The following is a 25,762-nucleotide window of genomic DNA, read 5'->3' on the forward strand; positions in this document are numbered from 1 at the left end:
TTGTGTAAATTTTGTATAAATTGCTTGTAAACCTGTGTTCAAAGTTATATGATTACAAATTTAAGCACTTTGTATTTCCTGCAGACTGAGTGTGTGGTTATAGGATTTTTTTAATAAAAAAAAGTAAAACCTATGTTAAGAATGGATGAAGCTGCACTTTCTTTCTTGTATTGTCTAGTTTGGGTATGTCTGGCTGTCGCATGGCTCCATGAAGAGGCAAAAGAGCAGCAAGTCTCCTTTATACGGTGATTGCCCTCACCTATTTCAGGAGGTCTTAGTCACAGAGTGCCCACATGGCCAAGGACACGCTGGAGATGACGAAGTGTATTGTTATAACTCTGCCTCAGCAGACTAACTATTCCACTTCCTGAAGAGATGAATTGTGACTTTGTTCCTTCCTATGATCTGTACCCAAGGCCTGATCAACAGAGAGCATAGCTAGAAGTCCTAAAATAAATTAATTTTACACACAGAGTCAGAGCCTCTGTACTCCTTCCCTGCATTCATACAATTGAAATACTAAAACTGATTAAATAACCTCACAAAAGGCAAGAGTGTTACTCTTCCTCATCTTCATTTAAATGCATTCGGTTAGTTACTGAAGTAAATAGATGAGCCTTGCATTATGCTTTCATAGTAGCTTTCATGAGTTTTGCAAGACTGTGTTGCAGAATTACCTTTCAGTTTTCCAGAGTTAGAAACTAAAACTTTCTAGGCAATCTCAGCGATGATTCAGTTTTCTCAAACTTGGATGATTGTATATTGTATGTATTTCCCAGTCAGTACTTTTCCCTCCATTTGTGATTGCTTTCTAACCATTCTAGGGCTGTAAAAGAAGCCTGCTACAAATCATAATGGTATGTGTGAAACTGAATGGCATGTGTTGATAAAAAGCAGTTGGGTACCATGCAAGAAATGTTACGCTGTATCCGGAATTCATTTCAGCCTTTTACTTTCTTATATAATTTGTAAAGGTAAAAGTACCGTACAACAGAGACTAACTCTGCAAAATACCTGCCTACCAAACATTGGATATAGGTATGTTTTTGATGATGAAGATAGCGCACATCTTGCCACACACGACTTCTGTATATAATATGCTTCTTTACCAATAAAAAATGACATTTTGTCTAGTCAGCCAGTGCTTTGGAAAAGTGCAATACCAATAAGAACAATCAGCATTTTTGGCAACTACAGTAATCACCATCTTTCTGTATTTACCAAGAAATCCGGGCCAAGGCAAATAACTGTGCCATTTTTTAAAATTAAGAAATTAATAAATAAAAACCTTTCCTTTATGCTTTTTTAAATCATTACATAATCAAAACACAAATATTATCTCCTGTTGTCTTCTAACAAAAGCAGCCTGGAGCCTCAGCCAAAACATGCAGTAATATCTGAATGCAGTAAGTCGTGGCAGAGCCAGAAGGCCCTACAGCGCCGTGCCAAACTCCGTCCATTGTGGCCGGAGGCCGTGGTGCTTGCTGTCAGCTCCACGCAGACTGCCTGTACCCTCGTCAGCGGTTCGTGGCAGCTGTCACTCTTTCTTTTTTTCGTGTCCTTGTTACAGTCCTGCAAATTGTCATAGTAGACATTAGCCTATATAAGTGCACATGAGCAAAATCTTTTCTGTCCTTTTTTAAGAGGTGTCATAGAACTCAAGTGCTAATTACGAGATTTTTCAACATGCACATCCCAAGCTCTCCTTTGTTTAATGGGCCCAGACCACAGTGGAGGTAAATAGTTGCTGGCTGTTATATTTGTTAGAAATTATGCAACTATTTGTGTTTGAAACACTAGATCAATTGGTCAATTGATTTGTTTGTTTCAGGAATTTATCTCTTGGATTTAATCTACATTGATTCTGCATATCCCGCTTCAGGCAGCATTATGGAGAATGAACAAAGATCCAATCAAATGAACAATATTCTGCGAATAATAGCTGATCTGCAAGTCTCCTGTAACTATGGTTGGTAAATTTTGTTATACCTATTAAGCCTTAACTAAAATTTCTTTAGTACAACATTGTGAAAGTGGGTTTCGGCCCTGTGTAAAGGCAACAGAAGAGGCTAACGTTGGTAGAGCTGGACACTAGTAAGTCATCTAGCTTCCACTTCTGTGCAGTTTCAGTCTTGCTGGTAAGTTAGGCAAATAAGCACGTCTTCTAAATTGTAAGAGTTATAACAGAAATTGTGCAGAGTTTACTGCTACAACGTGGACTACAAATGACATACTTTCAAGTACAGGTATTGCATTTGGGCTATATTGTGTTTCCACCAGAGGCAGTCAGAGAGAATTATCTTAATACCTCTCCTTTCCTTTGCAATAGATATGATGTCTTTGGAGTGTAAAATTGTTAATTTCATTATCATTCTATTGGTAGTATCCTGGTGATATGTTTACAAAGTGAAATACAAAGTATTTCCATCTATACAACAGTTGTTTAATTGTGTGTTAAGCTTTTCCACATACCTCACTTGTTGATGTAGTGAGGAACATGAGGGGGCTGCTTCTTTTTGTTAACAAGATTTTACTCTGAAATTAATTTCTGCAATTCTAGCCTGTTAGTGAAGCTTTATGTCAAGAAATGTCCTGGTTTTGGGGTCTTGACAAATACTCAGCATCCTATTGGTGACTTAGTATGACTTTTCATTGCTTAAATGTGAAACAAGCTGGAAAACCTTGAGAGCAGCTGTACAGTTAAATAAATTGAGAACATTTAAATGCTACAGTTTTGGAGAGTTTTGAATAGAAAAAAATTAAATGTTAGATTGTGAGAAAATGAGGTGAGAAATTACTTGTGTATGGTTAAGTATCCAGCCCTTGTCCTTTGTTGTCAACTTCAGTATTATAAAGTATTTAAAGGTAGGGACTAGGCATAATAATATATGATTCTGAATAGCTAGATTATTTAGCTGTCATGTTCTTATTGTGAGTTTCAATTTGTCTTTGAATACTTTGAATGACAAAGAAACCTCGTTATTTCACTGACCCTTTCCTTTTAACGGTTTTGGTTGCTTCCTGCATTGCTATGCATTAATTTTGAGTGCTTTTGTTAAAATCAGAATGAAAATTAAAATATGGCCTTGAAGAAGCAATATTCTGGAATAATGGGTGCCTTTAAAACAGTTGTCTTTACAAGAGCATAAAAGTTAAGCTAGATACTACAATACATGTTCCTGTCCGTGCACCATGCATCAAAGGATTTTTCTGTCACTCTGAACTTAGTGTTTTTCTTTCTTGGTATTCAACATGGTAATTTTTAAGGCTCTTCACTTCATGTTCATATAAGAATCACTAGCAGCCATGGCTGCAGGCTTTAATTTCCCTCAGAACAGTGAGCACAAAATTCAAGCAGGGTTTGCAGCAAATAACTCTTTTCCACTTGTGAGACAGCATATAATAAAATCCACTAGCTTTCACGATGATGAAATGCATCTGTGTTTTCTTTAACAACTGAGCATAACTTTTGCTCAATCAAATCTTTAACATCTTCTTAAAGTAATATTTGTGCCTGATTTCTTCTTTAGGAAGGTTCAAATTCTCTGTTTCCATTAAGATAACCATAAGAACCAGAAAAAAACCCTGAAAGAATACTTAATTTTGGATTACTTGAATGTTCATCTTTTTTGTTTGTTTGTTTGAACACTCCACAGATCATCTTACAACACTGCCCCATGTGCAAAAGTATTTGAAGTCTGTCCGTTACATTGAAGAACTTCAGAAATTTGTAGAAGATGACAATTATAAGTAAGTACTATTCTTTTCTTCAGGTTTTGGAGAATTTAATGGAAAGATAACTTGGCTGTTGGTTTGCTTAAGTGTTGAACAAAAAGCCATTGGCTGAAGATGTTTTGGGGTTTGTCTGGTGTTCTTAATATTTCATTAATGGAGCCGATAATACTAGGATGCCTGAATAAAATCCAGAATGACAGTCTTCCTTTATGACTCTAACCAGATTTCCAAAATTAAATATCTTTGTAAAAGTTGAAAGCAGATGAAAATCAAGTCTTTATTCTATTACATGATGGTTGTATTCTGGGAATCTTGTTCAGGAACCCTGAAGCCATCTCCAAGATGCCCAGAATTGACTCTACGCTATTGTAAATAATACATTAAAAACATCTTCCAATTTCAAATTACTATTTTTAATAAGCTGGTACTTAAGATACAAACTGACAATTTTGGGGGTTTAGGCATGTTAAAGCAATGCTTACAAAAGAGGTGGAGAAGAGCTAACCTACACAATGGTGTGAAACAGACACCATAGAGCACATTGGTCAATATGTGAATGTGCTCCAGTTAAAGGAGGTGATAATCCCTGGCCAATAATTCTGAAAGAGCTAGCACATTAAATCATAGGTCTAGTGGCCAAGTTTTTAAATAACTCAACCAAGGTAGATGCAATGCTTTATAATTAGCTATTGAGAAATATAGTAGCTCTGTTTAGGTGAACAGAATTAAAGGTATTCAAGGCAACCAGATGTTCAGTAATATGATGGTGGTATGAAAGATTTTAGAATATGTTTTGGAGAGCAAGGTTGCTAATGAACTTCTTTAAAACCAGTTTTAATAAATGTTGCCAGTTTTAATAAATACTTCCATTACAAACTTTGTCTCAGAATTTGTGTGTACTTAGACCATATGCTAACAAAACAGTGTTGGAAGGGTTCACTGAAGTAGAAGATTATTTGGATATCACAAAGGAAGAATCAGATGGCCTGATGACTAAAATGATAGTGACACAAAAATCAAAATGTTATCTATTTATTCTAACAATAATTTATGGTGTTGATCAGTAGATGTCTGTCAGAAGTGAGATACAGCCATGAAAAGAAAAATTCATCTCTACTCCCTATCAAATATGGTGTTTCTATAAAAAATTAATTTGTTAATACTGCTTCAAAAGGAGCTGGTGAGACCTTATGTGGAGTACTGTATGCAATTCCAGCCATCCATGCTTAGAGTGGGTTTAAAAAAATGCTGGTGCAATCAGGTGAATAAAGTCTGTCTTGTAACACCGGACTTAAAGAACTAGGCTTGGCTTTACCCTAGAAAAGGAGAAGTTTAGGTAATAGAATTACTATGTATAAACACAATTGGGAGAAAATAGGGAGGGTAAAGAGCAATTTAAACTAAATTGTAATGGTAGCACAAGGATAAATGAATACAAATATTTAGAAGCTGAATGTTGAAATATGGTTCCTAACCGTCAGAGTAATGGAATTCTGGAACGGCTTCTTAATCGGAGTAGTAAGACAAATAATTAAATAATTTTAAGTTGAAACTTGATCAGTTAATGAATTGAAGGCTACCAGTTAGTGTTTGTGGAAAAAAAAAAAAGAGCAGATTCAGTGAATCAGAAGACTGTGTATTACCAGGGTGGGGTCATGTATATAGGAGCATAAAAAATGACCTACCCTAACTATTCTACATTTCTCTGCAATTATAGCTGATATTGCTGGCATACAGATGCAAAATCCTACCGAGACAGTTCAGGGAAAAAAGGTGTCACCATAACAGAGACAAAAAACCACGTGTTTGAGCATACCACAAGTCAATCGATTTGTCTTTTCAATTTTGAACATAACTGCAGTTGGTGATAACTCCAGCTGCCAAAGCTGTTCCATTTAGCTCTGGTTTAGGCCACTGTGCATACAGTACTATTCTTCAGCCAAATCTGTCCATATGGATTCTTGTGATAAATGTGTGTGGGACTTTGCTTTTCCTGAGAGAATAATTGTAAAAGTAAAACCATTCAGACAAGGTATTCTTTTTGGAACTTCTCCGAGTATTATCAGGACATACTTCAAATAGAGAAAAAATGTCCAAAATTTGTCCCCTTGCTTAGGATAAACATCAGCAAAAGAAGCTGAACCAGCATTGGGTAGTTCACTGCAGAAGATCACACTTGGCTATGGTCTGACAGGTTTGTGCTTTTGTGTCTGGTTGATCACAAGTACTAAGAATAGTGATGTTTCTGTAGGAAAATTACTTGGGAAAAAAAGAATGTGTTTGTATGATGTTTTTGTAGCAAAATTTATCTGCTTCGTGGAATTAGAATTCCTAATATCAGCCAGAGTACTGATTGTAGAATGCATGCGTTCTTCCTTTTCGCAGTCTCATGACATTGTATGTGTTTCACAAAGAGAGACGCATTGTGCGACAGATGCGCATTGAACATTAGCATTGCGCGCAGCCTTTTGGAAAGGTCAGGCAGTCCAAGACTTGTGTTAAGGGTAGTCTGAGATTTAAATATCAGTTTTAAAATTTAACAAATGGTCATTATTTACTAATTTTGCCACATACTTCCTTACTTCATTAAAGTTGCGAACATAGAGCAAAATTAAACTGAGTAGTAATTGGTAAAGGTGAAGAACTGTAGTTAGTATAGGCTTTACAGCCCCTGGATTGGATTCAAGAAACTGGTCATGTTGCTTGATTTGATTTTTAGATGGAGTTTCCTGATGATGCATCAATGTTAACATTATATATCCAATAGCTTTCATGAACTGTAATATCTTAGGAAAAATAGATTAAATAAGTGGTTTCTGTAAGTATATGATACTATAACATACTACTTGGAGAAACTACAAGTCATGACTAATTCCAGTTTAAATTTGAAAACCATTTTAACTTCAGCAGCAGCCTTGTTGATAATGCTGGAAGGTATTTGATGTATCTTAAAGATAATTTAGTACTTTTTCTTTTGATTTAGTTATTTGTGAGAATATTTCAATCAAATTTAGCAGTTTTCTTTCTAGGCTTCACTATGGCAAGGAAAAACTGGACTGAAGTCACAAGAGGTATTAAAAAGAGGGAAAGATTTCATTCTTAGCATAGTAAAGTTGCTGCCTTTTATATACATTGGAGAACTTTGGACCTTTTTTGGTCCATGTTTGTTTCATCAGAATAAAGCTTTAAATTGAAGTCTGTATTCATCAAAACTCATCAGAACTACCCTTAAAGAGAACTCTCATTCCTCTTCCATCTTTGTATTTGATAAGAAATTTTTTTATTTTATTTTGAATATTTGATTTCACATTTTGCTCTCAGTTTTCCCTAATGGATCTTCAGTTTCATAGCATTTTCCGGTCCCATGCCAGAAGAAAGTGTAAGCCTTAAAAAGTCAAAGAGTGCTAAGTTTTTATAGTGGGAAAGAATCTCCTCTCTCTTCCTCTTTCCAGTGACTGCTCTTTTTGAGCCAGGGACAGCATTAGTGTGCTCTGAAGAGATGTATGCTTGAGCTTTGGCAGGGAGAACAGAACTATCTCAGTACCAGACTGTCAGGGAGAGAAGCTTAGATAGTTGCCCTAAAATGTATTGGCAGGATCCCAACACATGTTTCGCCAAATGAGAACCTCAATTACACTGAAACGGAAAATTTGGCAGCCACTTTATGTAAACAAAGCTTTTCTCTACAATTTTTTGTGCCAGTCCAATTGCTTGCTTTAGGTTCGTGCTTGTCAGCAAGGAGGAACACTCCAGAAAACCCCTGACAATGATGTCATATCCTAAAAATAATAGATCTTTCTTGCTCAGCCCATATACTGTTCTCTGCAGAAGCTGAGAAATTATAACATTTGCTAGTTACGAGACTAAGGGGGCAAAAATAGGACCTAAAGCATCGGGATTCCTTCGTTATACGCAAAATGTATTGCTAATCATTGTTATCTCAGGGCATCACTGGCAGCTGATGGGCTTCAGAGGTACCATGATGCAGCTGCTGCAGGATTTTCTTCCTCCTTCAGGAGGGTAAGAAGTGATCTGAGGAGAGTGCTTGTCTCCAGGGATGCAGTTTTTCCCTGAGCCAGACTGTGCTATCCAAACACTGCGGCACTGTGCCACATCCTTTCCTAACCTGCTGTGCCTTGCAGCAGTTCCAAAACAATTTTTTTTGCTGACCTTTTGGTATCATTAGGTCAGGCCTGGTATTCTCCACAGTTGTTCTTTCAGTAAAGCCAGTTTGAAAACTATTATTTGTATTACAATGTTATCTAGACAGGACAATCAGGATTGGAATCCCATTCTGTAGGCTGCTATCTATACATATAGTTCAGTTCTTTAGAGCCTATTAGGCAAGACACTGATTTTCCAATACACCAGTAAGATGATTTACAGAAAAATCAGTTCAAGTTTAGATTCAGATAGGCAGGATGCTATGGGAAAGCATCCAAGAGAAATTAATAGGCAATAAAACATTATACTGACTCCTCACAATGATGGCGCTATAAAAGTACGAGCTGCACCATATTGTTTTTAGTCTTATGGTAACAGGAATTGTATGGCAGGTGCTTAAAATATTAGTGCTTATAACAGTGAACTTTGGCCACAGTCCATCTTAAACAGGCCTCCCAGGCAGTTATATTCCCTGGAGCTTTTCCACCAAGAATTTTTGTCAAAGGCAGGGGTAGGGGGAAACCTTCACTGATAGTCTGAGAGTTCTAGTGATCCAGTGGCCATATGGATCAATAGCTATAGTTGTGACTCAGCTGCCTCTTCCACAGGACATTCTCGGGGACAGTGAAGTTTCCAGAAATGGTTGGACCTACTGTTTAAGTGCTACACAGGCAGCCCAAAATGTTCCAGATATGTCGGACCCATTTTGCTTTGTACACAAATATGGGTCAGAAATGCCCTGAGTGACAGCTTTGAGGACTGCTCTGCTTTATTGCAACTTAGATCTTCCTTGTCTCAAGAAAGATGAGTAAGTTTTGTTCAGCCTCCTCATGGAGCAGCTAAATTTCTTGTTCATGTAAGGCTATTCTCTGTCTTCATTCACTTGTTTAATATCAGAATGGAGTAAAAGTAGCTTTACTGTCCTCAGAGTAGTTTCATCCTGTACTGGAGAGCATACTTCCATGAAATGGAACTATGTTCAAGACTGGCTACCTGTTTTATTTTCTGCATTATGTTAGGTTCCTCTTTTCCTGATTATCGGGAAGGTTATTCTTAAATGAGCTATATGGTGGCACTCAGTAGCAGAGTGTTATTTAAGAGTAGGTTGGGATAGAGGTCCAGCTTACTTTACAGAGCATACCCGCCCTAACATGTTCCAGAAAATATTTTGAGTATCAGGCTTAAGAAAAAAGAAATTGTCCTCTTTTTACGGTCCAAGAACAAAGCCTTCACATACTCTCCCTCTGCCTTGTTCTTTAAAAGCTTTGTCTTAATTCCCAAAGGTAAATTGGTGGTTTGTTAATTCAGTAAATCTCTATGCTGATTTTTTTCCTAGAGATTTTACTCCTAGCTTTTGTTTCACCTCAGATTGTTAATAGTTACTCCTCAGTTCTGGAATTTCAGTTTCTAATGGGCAGTTTCTGAGGTTGATATCTAGGATTTATCCTGACATGTCTCTTAGCTGAACTCTTGCTGTATAATTTTGGAATGTTGAAATTTCATACATCAGCAGTTAGACCTTGCACTAAGACTAGGCTTCCTCACCATGATAGAGCAAAGATTTTTGGTTTTGAAAAGAATTCCTGGGAAAAATAATTCTAACAGTGCTGTGATATTGGATGAATATAGTGACTTGTAAGATGAATTTCTGATCATATACAGGTGCAAACACAAAAAAGAGAATGTCTTTTTGAGTTATGAGTGGTTTGTTAGGCATGCTGGAACAAAGGTAGTTTTTTACTTGTAGTAATACTAGTGAATACCATTGAGGACAGTGAGCAGTGAGAATATAATTTGGTATGTGATGGATATGAATGATGAATATTGGTTGTAAGCACATCAGGTGTCAAAGTCTGCAGAGACCTGTTGGCAGTATCACACTAAGCCTCTGAGGGGCCCAAGATTCTGACGCTGTGAGTGCTATTTGGGAGACATTGCTCATGCTGCTGGCATAACTGTATGCACATGTAGCGAGGTGAGAGCAGCTGAGCCTGCGTGCGCACACGTGTAACCTGTGCTTCTCAGTGGAAAATGCAGCGTCAGAGGAATTGCAAAAATCCATTTGGGTGGTGACAAACAAGCCAAGACTGGTTGAAACTGTACTGACTGTCAGTATCTCTTCTTTGAAATAAAAATGTTTTTGATTGTTTCCAGCCTTCTGGGGGAGCAAGGGAAGAGGAGAGAAGGTGGTCCAGGAATTATATCTCATTGTCAGAATATATTCCCTTTTCTCACAGTTTATTTTAACTATTTTGTTAAACATGTCAGCAGGAGTATTTTATATTAACTTAAAACTTAAAGTTAGGCTCATATTTATTTGTTATTCTTTTAATACCTCCTGTATTTTCCTAAGTTGAATAGCTAAATTGCATTTTTGTTATTTTGAAAACATTGCAGAATTCTGGCATTGTTGAAGTCAATGACCAAACTGTCAGAGACTTAGCAAGGGCTAAGATTTCAGAGTGTACTTTAACATAACCAAAGAGATAAACATTACCTAACTTTACATTTTCTAACTTTACATTTACATGACCAGTGGAGAGTGATCTAATCTCAGTTTATAGCACTGAAGACTCACTTGTTGCTCTGTCAGTGAACTTTTAAGCGCAGCACACACCACAGGTGCTTTCTAGATTGTATAATGATACCCTGCCTCTTTCTAAAACCGTGTTAAAAGGTGTTAGGTCTTACTTTCTGCTGTTATATTTCCCTTTTCTTCTTTACAAGAATATTTTTAAACAGAAAGAGAGAAATAGTATAGTACAAGTAGTTGCATGGAAGTTGATCTTACTTGCTTTTGTCAGATGTTCTGGTCACTAAAGAAGATATAAGAATGCTCTTGCCTTAAAACAGATAGCAGGTCATGGCACTTCCCCTTAGGTGCAGATTCATAGGCAGTATTTCACCTGTGCTGTTTTTCAAACTTGTAAGAGTTGTACTGGGTCTTGGAGCTTGATACCTAGTAAGCTAAGTAAGTTGATTAAAAAATGTAAAGTTGGACAAATGATTTGTGGCCTCCTCGGGTATGTGAGGTAGTCCTGCCACAATTGCTCTGAAAGATACACAGTTGCTCTGAAGAATGAGTTCTGTAACTAGTTATCTGAAATGATAGACTGGACCTGCTTAATGAGCATGATTCAGTTCAGCACACTTAAGAGTAAGAGTCTAGTCTGTAATCCTTACATATAGATTTAAATTCCTTGTAGTCTAACAAAGCAAGAAATTTTCAGGAGGAATGCGTCATAAATCACATCGTTGTAAAAGGGAGAAACTGTTTCAGTTTACATGGACTGAATTGCAGTCGTGTCTTTTTGCAATGGGCTTATTAGACAAACGTTTCCACAGTGACCAAATAAATTGTGGCTGTTGCCACAGGGGACTAATAAAACTGAGTAATTTATTTGATAACAGGATAAGGAAAGAGCATCAGAGTTGAGTTCCTCAAAGCTGGCAGAAACTAAAATGTGCAGTTACCACATGTGGGGAAGGATAGGTAACAGCTCCCTTGTACAGACAGAAAGAGAAGAAAGAAATTAGCAATTGTGGAACAGTGACGGGTTAGTAGGAGAAGGGTGCTCTGCTTCTCTTTGGAGAACAACTATTATGTGAAACACGTTGAAATGATTGTTCTGTTTTGCATAAGGACTTTGGTTCATCAAATATGAGCTAACCCAGTATAATGAGCTTAATACTCAAATTTCTCAGTATCTGTAAATAGCACAGTTCTGCAGGAGATTCGTAAAACCAAAATTTTTTTTAAAAAGCTTTCTGTAAAAATCAAGCTCACGGCATGGAAACAATAAACCTTTAATATAGTGAGGAACAGATCAGCCTTAAAAGTGAACAAAGGAGTAACTACTGTGCAAGGGATGCAACTGGAACATTTCTACAGGCATGGAAGATAAGTTCACACAGTAGGGCCCTACTTACAGGGAAAGACTTCATTAAGGTTTTTTTGCCATTTTTCCATCCTGAAAGGAATTCCTATATGATTAACATTTGAATCGTGCACTGAGTTATATTATTGTAACTTTCTCATTGTTGGCTTCTAGGAGAGGCATTTTTCCACTTCCTGGGCACAGAAATCATGTTGACAGAAAGAAAAGATAGTCTGGAAAGGAATGATTCATTACCTACTTGAAGTACATTACTTTGGATAGTTAAAAGAATCTAGTACTATCAGAAGAATATAAGTTCTACAACATGAAAAGGGACCATAGGTTTGTTAACTAACTTCACACTGTTGACATAGTTGACGATATTTGAATACTGTGGAGAATGGACTGGAAGATACTCCCCATAAAACTCTGTGTGCATGAAAGACAAGGTAGCAAGGAAAGTGATAGTTAAGCCATACATGATATTTTGAAATGCTGTCATAGGTTCCTCCCCCCCTGCCCCTTTGCATGTTTTTATCTAAAGTTGAAAAGACTTTCACTGGTGTTTGTATACAGCGGAGTACTGCAGTCTGTGGCTTGAAACCATCGCAGCTTTTTTGCGTGTTTAATGCTGTGCAATGACAGCAGTTATTTCCTTTGGTTTTATGCCTATTCCAGGAAAATTTACTTAACATTGTAGTCCTCCAGACTTTTTTGTCAAACTGGTACAGAACAAAGGACTCATGAATGTCAAGTTAAGAGTGCATAAACTTGAGAGGTGGCAGAAGTCATGTGCACTGGAAGATCAAGACGTGTTGGAGTGCTGAGATAAGGCAACAGTGAGTGCATCATGAAACACATGGAGTGAGGCAGAGGGGTATATAATATTGTAACTTTCTTCTAATTATCTTCTTCTACTATTAAGTGTTGGTCACTTTACCCGCTTATGCTCCTTTTCTATGTCATAGTAACTAATATTTCTAAATAGCTATTTCTGAGTGTACATTTCCACATGGTAACAGAGTAAATTCACTTTTCATGCACAGAGGGAATAAAAAGTTTGCTATTAGGTTTGTATCTAAATTTACTAACTTTTGGAGATTTTTTTTTTCAGGTGAAAGATTATATGAACTTACATTTTTACACTGATAGGGAGTATAAAGTATCAATTTCCATTTCTGTTTTCATAGACTTCCCTCACAGTTTCCTTCTTGAATCTAACAGGTAGTGATTTACTTTAAAAAAAAAAAGTATTGTTTTGTTACATAACAAAATAAATAACTACGTTTCCAACAAAGTAAAATTCCTGCTTACCACTGCCAAAATGATTACTTTCTTGAGTTTCTTTCAACTTTTATTGAGAAAATTTTTTTGTTAATTTCTCTAAAAACTTGTTTTTCCAGATTATCATTAAGAATTGAGCCAGGTAACAGCTCTCCTCGACTGGTTTCCTCCAAAGAAGATCTTGCAGGTATAAAACTTCATTTGACAATTGGAGTAAGGAAATAATTTTAGTTACAGAAATCCTCCACTGAAGTATATGGGAAAACCCATTTTGTATCAGAGGGTTTTTGGAGGAATTAATCAGTTTCAAATATGGGCTTTTGTTGCAATTACAGAATTATCTTGTAAGGCCTGTCAGAGAATTGATCCCTTTCCATGCATATGCCCAGTATCAGAACATCCTTGATCCAGAACACCACTCCTCCGATAGTTGTAAAAGATCTGATTTTTATTGCAAATTTCTACATAGCCAGCTTGTACTTGGGTTAGCACTGTCTTTGTCTTAAATAATTTTCCTCCTTTATGATATTCACTCTCGGAAGTTCTTACAGTAACAAATTATATCCCACATATCAAGATTGATTTCACACATATCGACATTCATTTGACTAGGCAAAACAAATCCATTGCTTTTAAATGAATGAAAACAATTTCATTTCAGAAGTAAGACTTAATTTGCAGAGATTGTAAAGGAGGGATGTACTTCTGTTTGCCTTTCTGGAGAACAGGTTTACCTGGATGGCAGAGAGGAGCGTTTCTAAGATGATTTATTAGTAGGTTTCACATTTTTAATAGGTAGCATAAAACCTATTAGACTTTCCTCTGCTGAGATTAAAAGCCCAGCTACAGCATGGTACGTGTAAAATTAATCCCTGGAATTGACCAGTGCAAATTGCCAAGGTCGTCAGTGTTGATACCAAGTCTTCCACTAACCTTGTTACCATGTCAGAGTCTACTGAGGGACCATGATTCCCAGCAGTATTACTGTGGGCTGCTTTGTCCAGAAGCCAGACCTGGTAATTCAGAGGTATTATCAGTAGCATGAGTCATCAGTAAAGATTGCTGACTTGTATATAAACAGTTGCAGTTTGAGGGATAACACAGGGTGCTTGTTAGCATTGGAACAGAAATTAGATTGTGTGGGGTTTTTTTACAAATGCCTCCATTTTCATCAGTATTTAATAAGAAGAAAGAGCGCTCTTTCAGTACAAGCGAATTAATGCAGTGAATAACATAGGAAATCCTCCTTTCAGGTTTCTGTGTGAACTAACACATAAATTTAGAGACAATTTCATTGTGTAAAGTGGGAGGACAAAAGATTTGTAATACCTTTTAGCAACATCTGAAAAACTACAGTACCATCTGTAAGTTGACCAAAACAGATCTACCTTACCAACACAGTTTATTTCTATAAGCAGATTTAACAAACATCAGACTATGTGAAATGTACTTGCTACTATAGGAGCCATTATATCAAAAGCTGTTCTGTTTTAATCTCTTAAACCTGAATGGCCAATTTTCTGTCTTACTATGTTAAAGCATGTGTGAACATAAAAAACCCCAAGGGGTCCAGACCACATCTGACAAGCAATTTCATTTGGCATTCATTTGTCTTTTCTTCTCACCAAATGAGAGAGAGACAAAGTGAATGAAAGCGAGAAAGAAAAAGGAAGATGCTCAGTATGAAAGGAGACAAATAAATACGGGTGGTTTTCCTCCACCTCCCAGCTCTTCATGTTAGCTGCTGTAAAACCCTTCTTAAGTGTCAAATGGCCAGTCGTTTATAGGGAACCTCTTGTTGGTCTCAGGATCATGAATGCTATTCCCAGAGTCAGGTAAACATTTGACCTGGTCTTCAGTCCATACAGTTCTAAGGAAAAAGGAATAAAATCTATAGAAATAATAATTTAAAAGAAAATATTTCTTCAGGAAGGCTCTCTGCCCCTCCCCTCTCAGTGCTCAGTATTATTAATTGCTGTGTAAAATACAAGGAGGTAGTTCACAGGAGGAATTTGTTGGTTTTTTTTTTTTTAACTAGGTAAGTTCAAAAGGAGTTCTTAATTAACACTTTCTTTGTACAGACATATGTATTGGGCCTGGCTGGGATGGAGTTAACTTTTCCCCTAGCAGCCCTTGCAGTGCTGTGCTGTGTATTGGTAGCTAGAAGAGTGTTGACAACGCACCAGTGTTTCAGCTACTGCTGAGCAGTGCTCCACAGCATCGAGGCTGTCTCTCCAACATTCCCCCCTCACCAGCAGTCTGGGGGTGGGCAAGATCTTGGGAGGGGACATAGCCAGGACAGCTGACCCAGACTGACCAAAGGGATGTTCCATACCGTATGTCATCTGCTCAGCAATAAAAGCGAAGAGAAAGGAGGAGGAGGGGGAGCATTCGTTATTACAACGTTCGTCTTCCGGAGCAACTGCTGCAAGTGCTGAGGCCTTTCTTCCTAGGCAGTGGCTGGACATCGCCTGCTGATGGGAAGTAGAGGATAAATTCTTTTTTGTTTTCCTTCGCTTCCGCACGCAGCCTTTGCTTTTCTTTATTAAACTGCCTTTATCTTGACCCACGAGGTTTTTTTAATCTTATTCCCCGCAGAGGAGGGGAGTGATAGAGCAGCTTGCTAGGCACCCAACATCATGTAATATTTAATTTTGCTTTTGTGAGGATTTGTTTTTTCATACTTGAAACTTAAAACTAAGCCATTGCCTCTCATATCATTATATCTTACATACGTAAAGTGGGCATACAAGTGAACTTTTTTGTTTTCTGGCTTTCACTTTGTATTGCTCATGTTTAAATGCTTTACATGGGTTTTGATGTTAACATTTCATTAGGATGATTGTGGAAGTTCTAACTTCGGTCGTAGCAGCATAGTATGTGATCATCACCAAGACTCTGTAATTCTTAATCGAGGGCTTAGACTTTCAGAGCTCTAATGGAAGGCAATTAAAAATACAGTTCCAAAATTGGAAACAAGAACTTTGAACTCTCCTGAGCCAGGCAAGTAATATGGCTTTATACTGCAGTGAGCTCAGCTGGAGTCCACAGATACTGACTGGGACAATGTTCAGTAGTAGCTACTGAACTGAATATGTGATCGTACGGTACCTAGCAGTATTAGGAGAGGGTGAGCTTTCCTCTCTGGATCTGCAGTGCCCCTATATGCTCTGTAAGTTTGCTTTATTCAGAGTGAGAATGAATATGATGACTAGAAACCAAGTCTCGAGTTATTCCTATTGATCCATTCTTCTGTTAGTATTTCCTTTGAAAGCTTGACACGCTTGTGGACTGCTGTATTTCTTGCTCAGCTAGGGAGTTCTCACTTACTGCCAGTTAGACCATGAATGCCACCAGAAATCATGAATTTTTCAGTGACTTGCGTGTATGTGGCTGCGAAAATGCTACCAAAGGGAATCCAGTATACTTTATTGAAAAAACAAATGAATTCCTGGAGGTTAGTTAAGTAAGTTAGCGTGAATTCAAATTGAAATTTAACTAAGCATGAAGGCAATAATTTATTGTTTATTTCACAACATTAATAAATAGAAATATAGCCATATGTTAGTCTTGAATAATTCCAAGCTAAAATACCGAAATATTGGTAATGAGATATTTGGCCATGGAGAACTAAAAATAGCACATTTGAAGGTATTCAGGTCAACTTTATTTGGATTCAAATTATAGTTTGAGATTATTTCCACTTCAGCCATTGTGTGCCAGGAGTAAATCCTTTGCAGTCAGCAAGCTATAATGATAAGGGATGATCTCAAAATAGTTTAGGCAGCAGTTTAATGTTCCAGTCAATAGTTTAAGGCATAGGAGTCTGAATATAGTGATTTTAAGGTAAAATAAAGGTTCTTGGTCCATAAGGGCAGTCATCAGTTCAGTTCTCCTGATAGTCAAAAAGTTGACACGTTACTAATAGCAATAAGTCTAGTTGAGTTCTGCGTGTGACATACTGCCTTCTTATAGGTTGCCATGTGTTTCCAAATATGGAGAAAAAGCTCGATATCGTGGTAATAATTCTGAAGTCTATAATGGACTTAAGTGCAGGGAATGGTGTCTTCATGTCCTAAAGTATAATTACTTGTGTTGATGGTGGAAACGGATTTTCCTTCCCAGCATTGTGACTTTATCTTCTACCCAACTTCAGTTTTCTCTCTTTCAAAAGAAGATTAACAGTTTACTCTAGCCAGGGACATTGTGGGTTTCTTTTTTCCCCTTAAAGTATCTTTATGAGTGTGAGGCTCAATAAAAACAGTTAAATCCTTCAGTATTTCTGTTTGCAAAGTACTGGAGAAAACCGTGTGTCCATTTTCCACTTTGGTTGCCAACTGGTTTTCCAGTAAATTTGAACAGGAGGTAGACATCTGATTAAAGTGACACGCTCACAACAAGCTATGTTTTGTATATTAGTGGCTAAGATGGTCTCATTTAATTACCAAATGCATATATAATTGTGAATAGTGCTTTCACAGGAAGATTTCATGCCTTCCATAACGCTGCAGAGATTTCTTGTATCTTGCAAGTAGCATTTAAAAAGGAGCTTTAAACAGTTTAATTGTATGCTTTCAGGAACTGTGTGATTCACACAACTTCCTTGGCAGCAACTTATCTGTTCATTCTGCCTTGCTATGGTGAGAGAGAGAGAGATAGAGAATGTAGCTGGAGACCGTAGAGTATGCAAACTGTTCACAGTTTCCAGTTGAATTAGCTGTAAAAGACATCTGTGTTCCTGCAGTGTTGGCTAGGAGGTGCCCAGCATTTATGGTACAGCTATTAGATTGTTTTGGAAGGTATAACTCAATACATTTTCCCAGAACAAAAGAAAAGATTGAATGTAATATATGGTAAATAAGTTAGCCTTCTAAGCAACTGAAGTTCCTTAGAATTTGCACACCAAGGGTAGCTCAGTATAGAAAAATTTATGCATGTTCTTTACCATCTTAATGTTATTTTGAAAAATCCAGGGTGCAGTGCTAATCAGGATATAGAAAATGGTTACTCATTCTCTGAAATATACCATGTTTATCCTGTCTTGGAAAAAAATATAAAAAGATAAAATAATGTTAAAATAATTACCATATGCAGAAAATTATACCTAATACTAAGTGACTCAAAGGCTGGTCTTCATGATTCTGTGATTTTTCACGAACCTCCTCATTAAAGTTAGCATTTAGAAGTCCTTTTTAGCAACAGCCAGGCCTCAGCTGTGGGCAGCCCTTATTTTGGGGTTTTCATTATGCAATAGTCAGGGATGGATGCTCACCCCCTCCTTTTTTTTTTTCTTTTTTTTCCAACTAGGTCTTGGTATAATTCTTGACAGGAGAATAAATAGACCAGAGGTTTTATTTTACCACCCTACCAGGAATCTGGAGTAATTAACCTGAATACACCTGAAACAGGTGTATTTTAACCCAATAACAAAAAAGAGAATACACCTGAAACAGGTGTATTCTCTTTTTTGTTATTGGGTTAAAATTCAGCCCATTGTGCTGTGTCCATTCAGCTTTGAAAGTTGCTAAAGAACTTCTAATATTTATTTTAATTAGTTAGAAGCAGTAGATATATCGGGTGTAAAGTATGTGATATGTAGGAGCTAAAAATGTAGAAGATGTAGAAACAAAAGGAAGAAAGACTGGGATGTTAGCACATTTGTAAGCCTCTGAAAGTAGGTATACTACACTAGTGGCGTCTGTACAGCAGTTGCAGCATTTTAGAATAAAAAAACCCCACACCATCATTTTCCATGTAAACACTGAGTTTGACATTTAGTTTTGCCATTTGTTTTACTGGTTGCTTTGGCAACTAGTAAATAGTTTGTGCTAAGTGCTTTAGCAGCCAATCGTTCTGTGGAAACGAGGATTGTCTAATCCTCCTGCAAGTGCTTGGTTATTGCTTCATGTGCACAGTGTCTGCTTTTCTTACGCTGTACTTAAGGTAGAAATGGAAGAACTAAGTTTTCTTCACAAAAGTTTACAGACCAGCCAGAAAACTTTGCTCTTTAGTTTCAGACTTACACTCGTTTCCAACTTCTTCTTCTGTGATACTTTCCCTACAAATTTTTACAACTCATCTGGGTATTTTTGAAAGACATTGATACCAGACAAATGCGTGGGATTCTCATGTTGTTATCAACCACTAAATCGAGTCAGAATTAGTGTGCTGGGGTTTTTTTCTTAAGAGGCCAAAGCTTCACAAAAATTGTAGAAGCATATTCTGTCAAAGCAAATATGAAGTTATCAGGGAGAGAAGGATCATGCTCGGTTTTTAACTTTATCACTTTCTGTTACTTTCTGTGACTTCCTTACCAAACAAGTCTCTTTAATGTCCTAGTTTACTGATGCTTATTTTAACTACCAAGCTATTACTCCATAGGAATGTTAAGAAAATCTAAAACAGCCAGAGGACAAGGAGCTTATCTGCTCCGGGTTTTTTTTTGTCTCTTTCTTCAGAGCAGTCACCTGAAATAATTTCTGCAAAAAGTTTTTTTTGATGGATTGGTTAATGTATTTTGTTGAACCCAAACTTCAGAGTTTCCCTGCAGCTATGTGCTCACAATGGGTATGTCTTCACTGCCAATATGGATGTCATCCAAGCTCATGCACTATCCTGCAGATCCAGCTACAAGGAATTCGACATTTTTGCTGAAGTGTAATTCAGGGTTTTGCACTGGTGCAGAATAAGTAACACAAATGCTGACAATTAGTTATTCCATAAAAGTAACACCTGAAATTGAAAGTATCACTTCTATTCAGGAAGCATTTGAAGGAAATACACTCAAGTGTGCTTACTGTGCAGTCAGAAGTACATTAGAAATGTGGTTAGTTGTGCTCGACCTTGATAGAGTGGCACAGACAAAAGCGCCCCAGGTTTCTGGTGCACTTGTCTGGTTTGCTGTTGCTGTTGTCCTTGCTAACTATATTAAACTTGTGATCTTGCCTATACTGTAATTTCATCTTTCACTACATTATTAACAGATTTCTACAGTCCTACTCTTGGAGATACTGGATTGAGTACTACTGGGCAAACTCCTCTAGGGTCCATTTTGTACGTTTTGACACTTCATATGTTAACATCAACAAACTCCCCTCTGTGTCCACATCACTTAATTGGTTCCTTTCTGGCAATTATAGCAAAAAAAGTAAGCCAGAATTGAATGGTCCAAGAAGATTGAACTGCTTCCTCAGACATGCATGCAGGTTTTTCATAGCAGCAATGGAGACAGGGTGAATGGAGCTGCGCCTGCCTAAGCTGTACTTGCCCATTAAGAGACATTAGTATCCTGAGATAACAACCCAGCATGATTCACTGTTATACTTAAATTTATGGGAAGAAAAAGTATAAGTTAATATACCTATGTGATTGAAAGTTCTCTTTTTCATAATTGTTGTTATTGATAGACGTTACAAAAGATTTACATACATGTCAGTATTTATTCCCTCGCTGCAAACCATGCTTTTAGAATTAACCTTTAAATTAGTGGATTTTTTTAATGCAAATTTGAACATAAAGCAAAGACTACATTGAAGGACAACCACACTGTATATCTATTCCAAGCATTGTTGGCACTTTTTGTTTGTAAAAACAAAAAAAAACCCCTGGGCCAAACTATTCTTGTTACAGATTTGAGGAGGTACATAGGAAACAGTAAGGGCTATGAAGAAACATCTTCTAATAAATTGCCTGATAAGTGTATTGTGGAGTCCTGTAAACATAAAATAGGTTCTAAAAAATAGAACCTGGAAGTAAAGTGAAGCAAAAGAATACCACATACTCCAGGTCTCTCTCTCTCAATCTCTCATTTTTTGTTTGCTTGTTTAAGAAATTTGGGATGGGAGGTTACTTGTGCAAAGCAAATCAATTGAGTTTGAGGGAGGAAGGAAATGTCCATATCATGACTTTTTTGGATTACTAAATGAAGAAGTTTGTTGTTAAGACTTCTTTAAGCTGTTTTCTGATTATGTAGGAAAGCAGACCTGCACATTTCACCTGAAAAATCCACTAAAGGCTGTAATAAAGGAAGGATCATTGAGAAGTAGAAGGGAATCAAGAAAAAAGAACAAGCTGTAGCTGGATAAGTGGAACCTAGAAATTAAAGAAACTGAGAATGATTTGAAGGAAAATGTAAACAGATAGCAGGATGTTCTTTACACATATTAGAACTAGAAGGCACTTGAGAAAATTGTGGTTCATCTGGACTGTCAGTGAAGGAAAAACACTTAGAGAAGGAAAGGACAGTACAGCAAAGCCAGACAGTTTATTTGCGGCAATCTGAGTCATGATTTCTACTGAATGTTTCCCTAGACTTAACATATTCTTCTTAAATGCAAAAAATGAAGAGAGAATGAAGATTTGTGGGAGATTAAAAATATAAAGTCTGGAATGAAACAGTGAATTAATCTTTTTCTTCCTATGATATTTCTAGAATTAGAAATTCTTGATTGCCAAAGTAGACAGACTAATATTCTATACCAATTATTGTCCTTAGGGTAAAAAAAAAAAAAATGCACTGCAGAATAAGGTTTCCAAATTACTTTTTATAAATGTATCTGTATCTTTTGCTGTTACGTAGAGTGGAGGTAGAAATTAGAGTAGAACACTAATTACAGTGACAGGGATCATGTGGCAGAAATACAAAATCCTGCATATGTTCCCTTTACTCCCAGGGCATGGTATTGGAAATAGTTCACAGTCCTTTTGAAAAAAAGAATACTTTCATTCAATAACCAAAGTCATCTTCCTGACCTCCGCAGCAACAGACCTTTGCATACTGTTTCCAAAGACAGCAGGCAGACCTCAATTTGTCTGACCAAAACACACTACTTTTTTTTTTTTTTTTTTTTTCCGGGGGGGGGGACGGGGACGGGGACGGGGGGGGCCTGGGGGAGCACGGAGGGGTGCAGCTAAAGACTCTGATTCTTGTTCTTAGTTTGCTCTTGTCTGAGAAGCAGCCGTAACATACATCTCTTGCATGTTGTATGCATTAATAGGCTTTAGTTGAATTGTAAAGCAATACTCTGAAAATTAGAACTATGCTTTTACAATAGCCATAATTCTAGATTTAATTTTTTTGCATCATTCTTGATTCAGTGCACAAAATTCTTCTTAAGTTCTTTATTGTGTGTTTTGTAAGTAGGTCTTTCTATTTGAAAGTTTTAATTATCACCCACTGACTTTGGTTACAATGGCAACAGAACAGTAAAAATTTAGAGCGAAGATTGAACTAGAGAGTCTGTGGCTTGGAATGTCTTTATGAAGTTTTAGAAACAGAGCTGGTAAGTATCAGTTTTATGTCGTAGCTGCTCACCAAGAAATAGTGAATAATTGAGACTGTTTTACCTTCCTGAAAAATCACTCTGTTTTTCAGCATATAATGTGCAACTCATTTTCAGTTTTCTGTTTGGATGCCTAGTATTGGTTTATTGATAGATTTTTAGTGGAGAAAAATTGTGAACTGTAACTCCTTCACCCTGTTGCTTTTTTTAAAAGCTCTGGAGACTGTAAATGTTCACATGTTCTACTGAAGGATTGCAAAAGTAACATTCATTTATAACATTTGAAGGATTATTCATGGAAAAATTATGCAAAGGAAAAAACAGTGAGATCCTTTGGGATATGTGTAAACTTTTCCAAATGTTCTTGCCACAGATCTCTGAACAGCACTCAGCTCACTCTGATGAAGTTGCCTCACGTTCCCTAACGCAAACAAATTTTTAATAACGTTTTAATATTTTTATACATTATTTTTGTGCGTGTCAGCATAGTCTTGAAAATGATGCTGAGAAATAATGAAAACCAAACTAACCCTTGTTCATGCCAGCTGACTGGAAAATCCTACTAAGAGTGCTTTGTCTCCATGAAAGGCAAAATAACAGAATAGCAATCATGGTAACAGTATGCACTAGGAGTGGAGCCAGGAGAGTAAAGAGGAGAGTTAGCAGTAGCAGATGACTTCACTTATTGGAAAAAAGGGGGCAAAATAACTCAATCTCAAATGAATTTAAATATTGGAATTTTGTTATCAGCAGTATCAGGCATAGCTTCCCCAGCTAATTGCTCAGCAGTCTGGTATGTCCATAAACATCCCTTGGTCTGTGCAGTTTTCATCAGTATCTCACCACTTACCCTCTTTGGCATCCATCTTGGCACAGGCTCTCTTGTCTCTTACCCCTTTACAGAAATGAGGTCATCTCCCCTGTGCCCCATAACTCATGCTGACACCCTCTGCACCCCAGACTTCTTGCTGAATTGAGTGTCCCCTGCAGCACAGGTCCTGTCTAACGAGAACTCTGAACTTCACAGTTCTTCTTCATAGACATTTGGCAGCAGAGCAGATGCAAAGACTTTGTAAAGGTTTTTAAGCTCAGCTTCTTTTTACCTTAGCACAGGGTTAACAGAGCCAAACTATATATATTTCCTTCTCTTGGCTTGGAGATGAGGAAGATGCAGAACTACGTAGAAAATGGCCACTCCAGGCAGAGTAATACCAGCACAGCTGATACTTCTGTCTTCATCTTATCCCACAAAGCATTCTGTTTTCTGTCATCAGGATCTTCACTAAAGACACCTAATGAGGAATTAGAGTAAGTCCATTACCTTCTTTCACAGGACTGATGAAAGCAATTGTGATTGCCATGTATGATAGCAAGGAAGCCAGGCTGGAACTGTTGGCTTAAGTTGTAAGGCTCCTATACCTATTTCCACAAATTCTGTCACCCTTGACACATCTCACCTTAGGCAGTATTTTAACCTGAACTGAAGTCTGATTCTATAATCTTATTTTCAATCTGAAATATGCAGTCCTTTTAGACACATTATGTCATTTGTTCCTGGTGTTTTTTTTTTTTTAAACAAAATTCCTCTGTTCTGAAGCTGTCCGGGTAATAAAAGCTTTTGCTAAAATCAAGTTATAATGATCAATCTTTAAATATTTTTGTGTTGTATTCATATTAGTGCAAATTTCACTCCATCCTTCCTAAATGGGGGTCTAATTTCCAACAAAAGGGAGTGTAGAGTGAAAACTCTCAAAGAACTATTTTTGTTGGTAGAGAACATCTCTTATTTTTTGTAGGTTTTGGTAGTGTTAACATTTGCACCTATAAATACTTTAAAATACCTGGAATCAAATCCAGCTGACTTTGATTTTGTAATGGCTTGATTGTGTCAGCACAAGACTTGTTATTTTGCTGTTCTTTTTCTAGATAAAGTAGTTTTGGTGCAGTCTCCATGCTTTGTTTCAATGAACATTGTCTTAAAATCAAATTAACCGGTCTTACTGCCTTCAGCTCTGTGAATCTCCACGGTGAGAACCTTAAACCTTTAAACTCTTATGTATTAGAAAATTTAACAGTTATTTTGACATGTGGCATAGTGTCTGGTGAAAAAGCACTACACCGTAGTGGTACTCATTTAGGGCTGTGCCTTGAGGTTGTTACTCTTTCACAGGCTGTAGTTTCACAGTTAAACATAATGCTTCAGTAGCTCTCAGTGAACTATGTCATCCACTGAAAAGAACTTAATGTAAATCGGGATTTAGAACTGGCACCAGAGAGCAAGAGCTGACTGACGCAACAGGAAGCAGTAGAAAACTGAACCAATCCTGCAGCCAGATTAAGGGACCAGTAGTGACTTAATGCATTGCAAGGTGTGATGGTAGCCTCAGAGTGCCCACATTAACACTGAAGTTTATGCTGAGTTTCAGACTAAACTGTTGCTGGTACATGCTCATAATTTTCAGGAAAATTCTCTTTCTGCTGCCACTACCTTCATACTGGGTCTCAGTTCCAATATATTTTAAGCTGCTTAGCAGGTGGTAAACACCTCAGTAGTCTGAAGTATTTTACTGTTCACAAGTTGAAAAATATCTGATGGAAAGGCATTACAAACAAAGCATGTAGAGAGAACTCCTTTTTGCGAACCTAGTTTGTCAGAAGGGCTGGAGGTTTTCAAATAAAAGAACTTGTAATCATTTCTGAAACTTCTGAATGCATTTGGTTTGTCTCTGTGTAAATTTTAAGAATTCGTAACGAAAACTTGTGGTAAAAGACTTTAGTGAAATACATGTTTTTGCTAGTAATGTCACAGACAAGATTTTCAGTCCGAATGGTGAAATACAAATTCAAGCAGTTTTTACACTAAACTAGTCACCACCTAATTGTGCTTGGATTCATACTTTTTATATTCTAACTTGTGCTTAGCCTCCACGGCAGAAGAGGAAGATGAACCCTATTGTCTTTAGGGAAGAAGCTTCCGATGTCATCTTACAGCCCAAATGCAACAAAAGTTTAATTGAAAATGCAGCAGAACATTGTACTCAGCCCTCTTCCAACCTCCCGGGTGGATGGTTCTGGTTGAATCTCTGGATCAAGTAATGATTAAAAGTGCATTTTTTTTAAAGCTGCATGTGGCCTTTAAGCATAAGACCTTCTCTGAACCACATATGCCAGTGACTCATGCTACTGGTGTCATGTTTAACAAATTCTCAATTGTGTGATGGTAGCAAAGACAGGCAGGCAAAAATGCTGTCCTGTATAAGATGGTGTATAGGAATAAGGTAGAAAACAAGAGTATAAACTGTTTTCTCTTTTTGTTCTTCCACTAAATTTATGATCTCATGAATGATATTACTGAAGGTTCCTCTAATGAACTCGTTTCCCCTCTCTCTGTTGCTAGAAGCACTTTCCTCTTTCTGCTTG

The 25,762-nt window shown here is 37.2% G+C and overlaps 1 protein-coding gene across 3 annotated transcripts in view; it reads left to right on the plus strand.

Moving 5' to 3' along the window:
- Positions 1–25,762, plus strand: part of RALGPS1 (Ral GEF with PH domain and SH3 binding motif 1) — a 132,163-nt gene that overhangs the window by 93,671 nt on the left and 12,730 nt on the right. For 2 of the 3 annotated variants that reach the window (XM_075519519.1, XM_075519517.1), the window contains exons 11-13: positions 1,832–1,969; positions 3,657–3,750; positions 13,181–13,248. In XM_075519519.1, the coding sequence (XP_075375634.1) occupies positions 1,832–1,969; positions 3,657–3,750; positions 13,181–13,248 (300 nt within the window). Of the gene's footprint in view, positions 1–1,831; positions 1,970–3,656; positions 3,751–13,180; positions 13,249–23,450; positions 23,579–25,762 lie in introns of those variants that run through there. The other variant, XM_075519520.1, reaches the window with a different exon arrangement.

Source organism: Mycteria americana, chromosome 17, assembly GCF_035582795.1.
Source record: "Mycteria americana isolate JAX WOST 10 ecotype Jacksonville Zoo and Gardens chromosome 17, USCA_MyAme_1.0, whole genome shotgun sequence".
NCBI lineage: Eukaryota > Metazoa > Chordata > Aves > Ciconiiformes > Ciconiidae > Mycteria > Mycteria americana.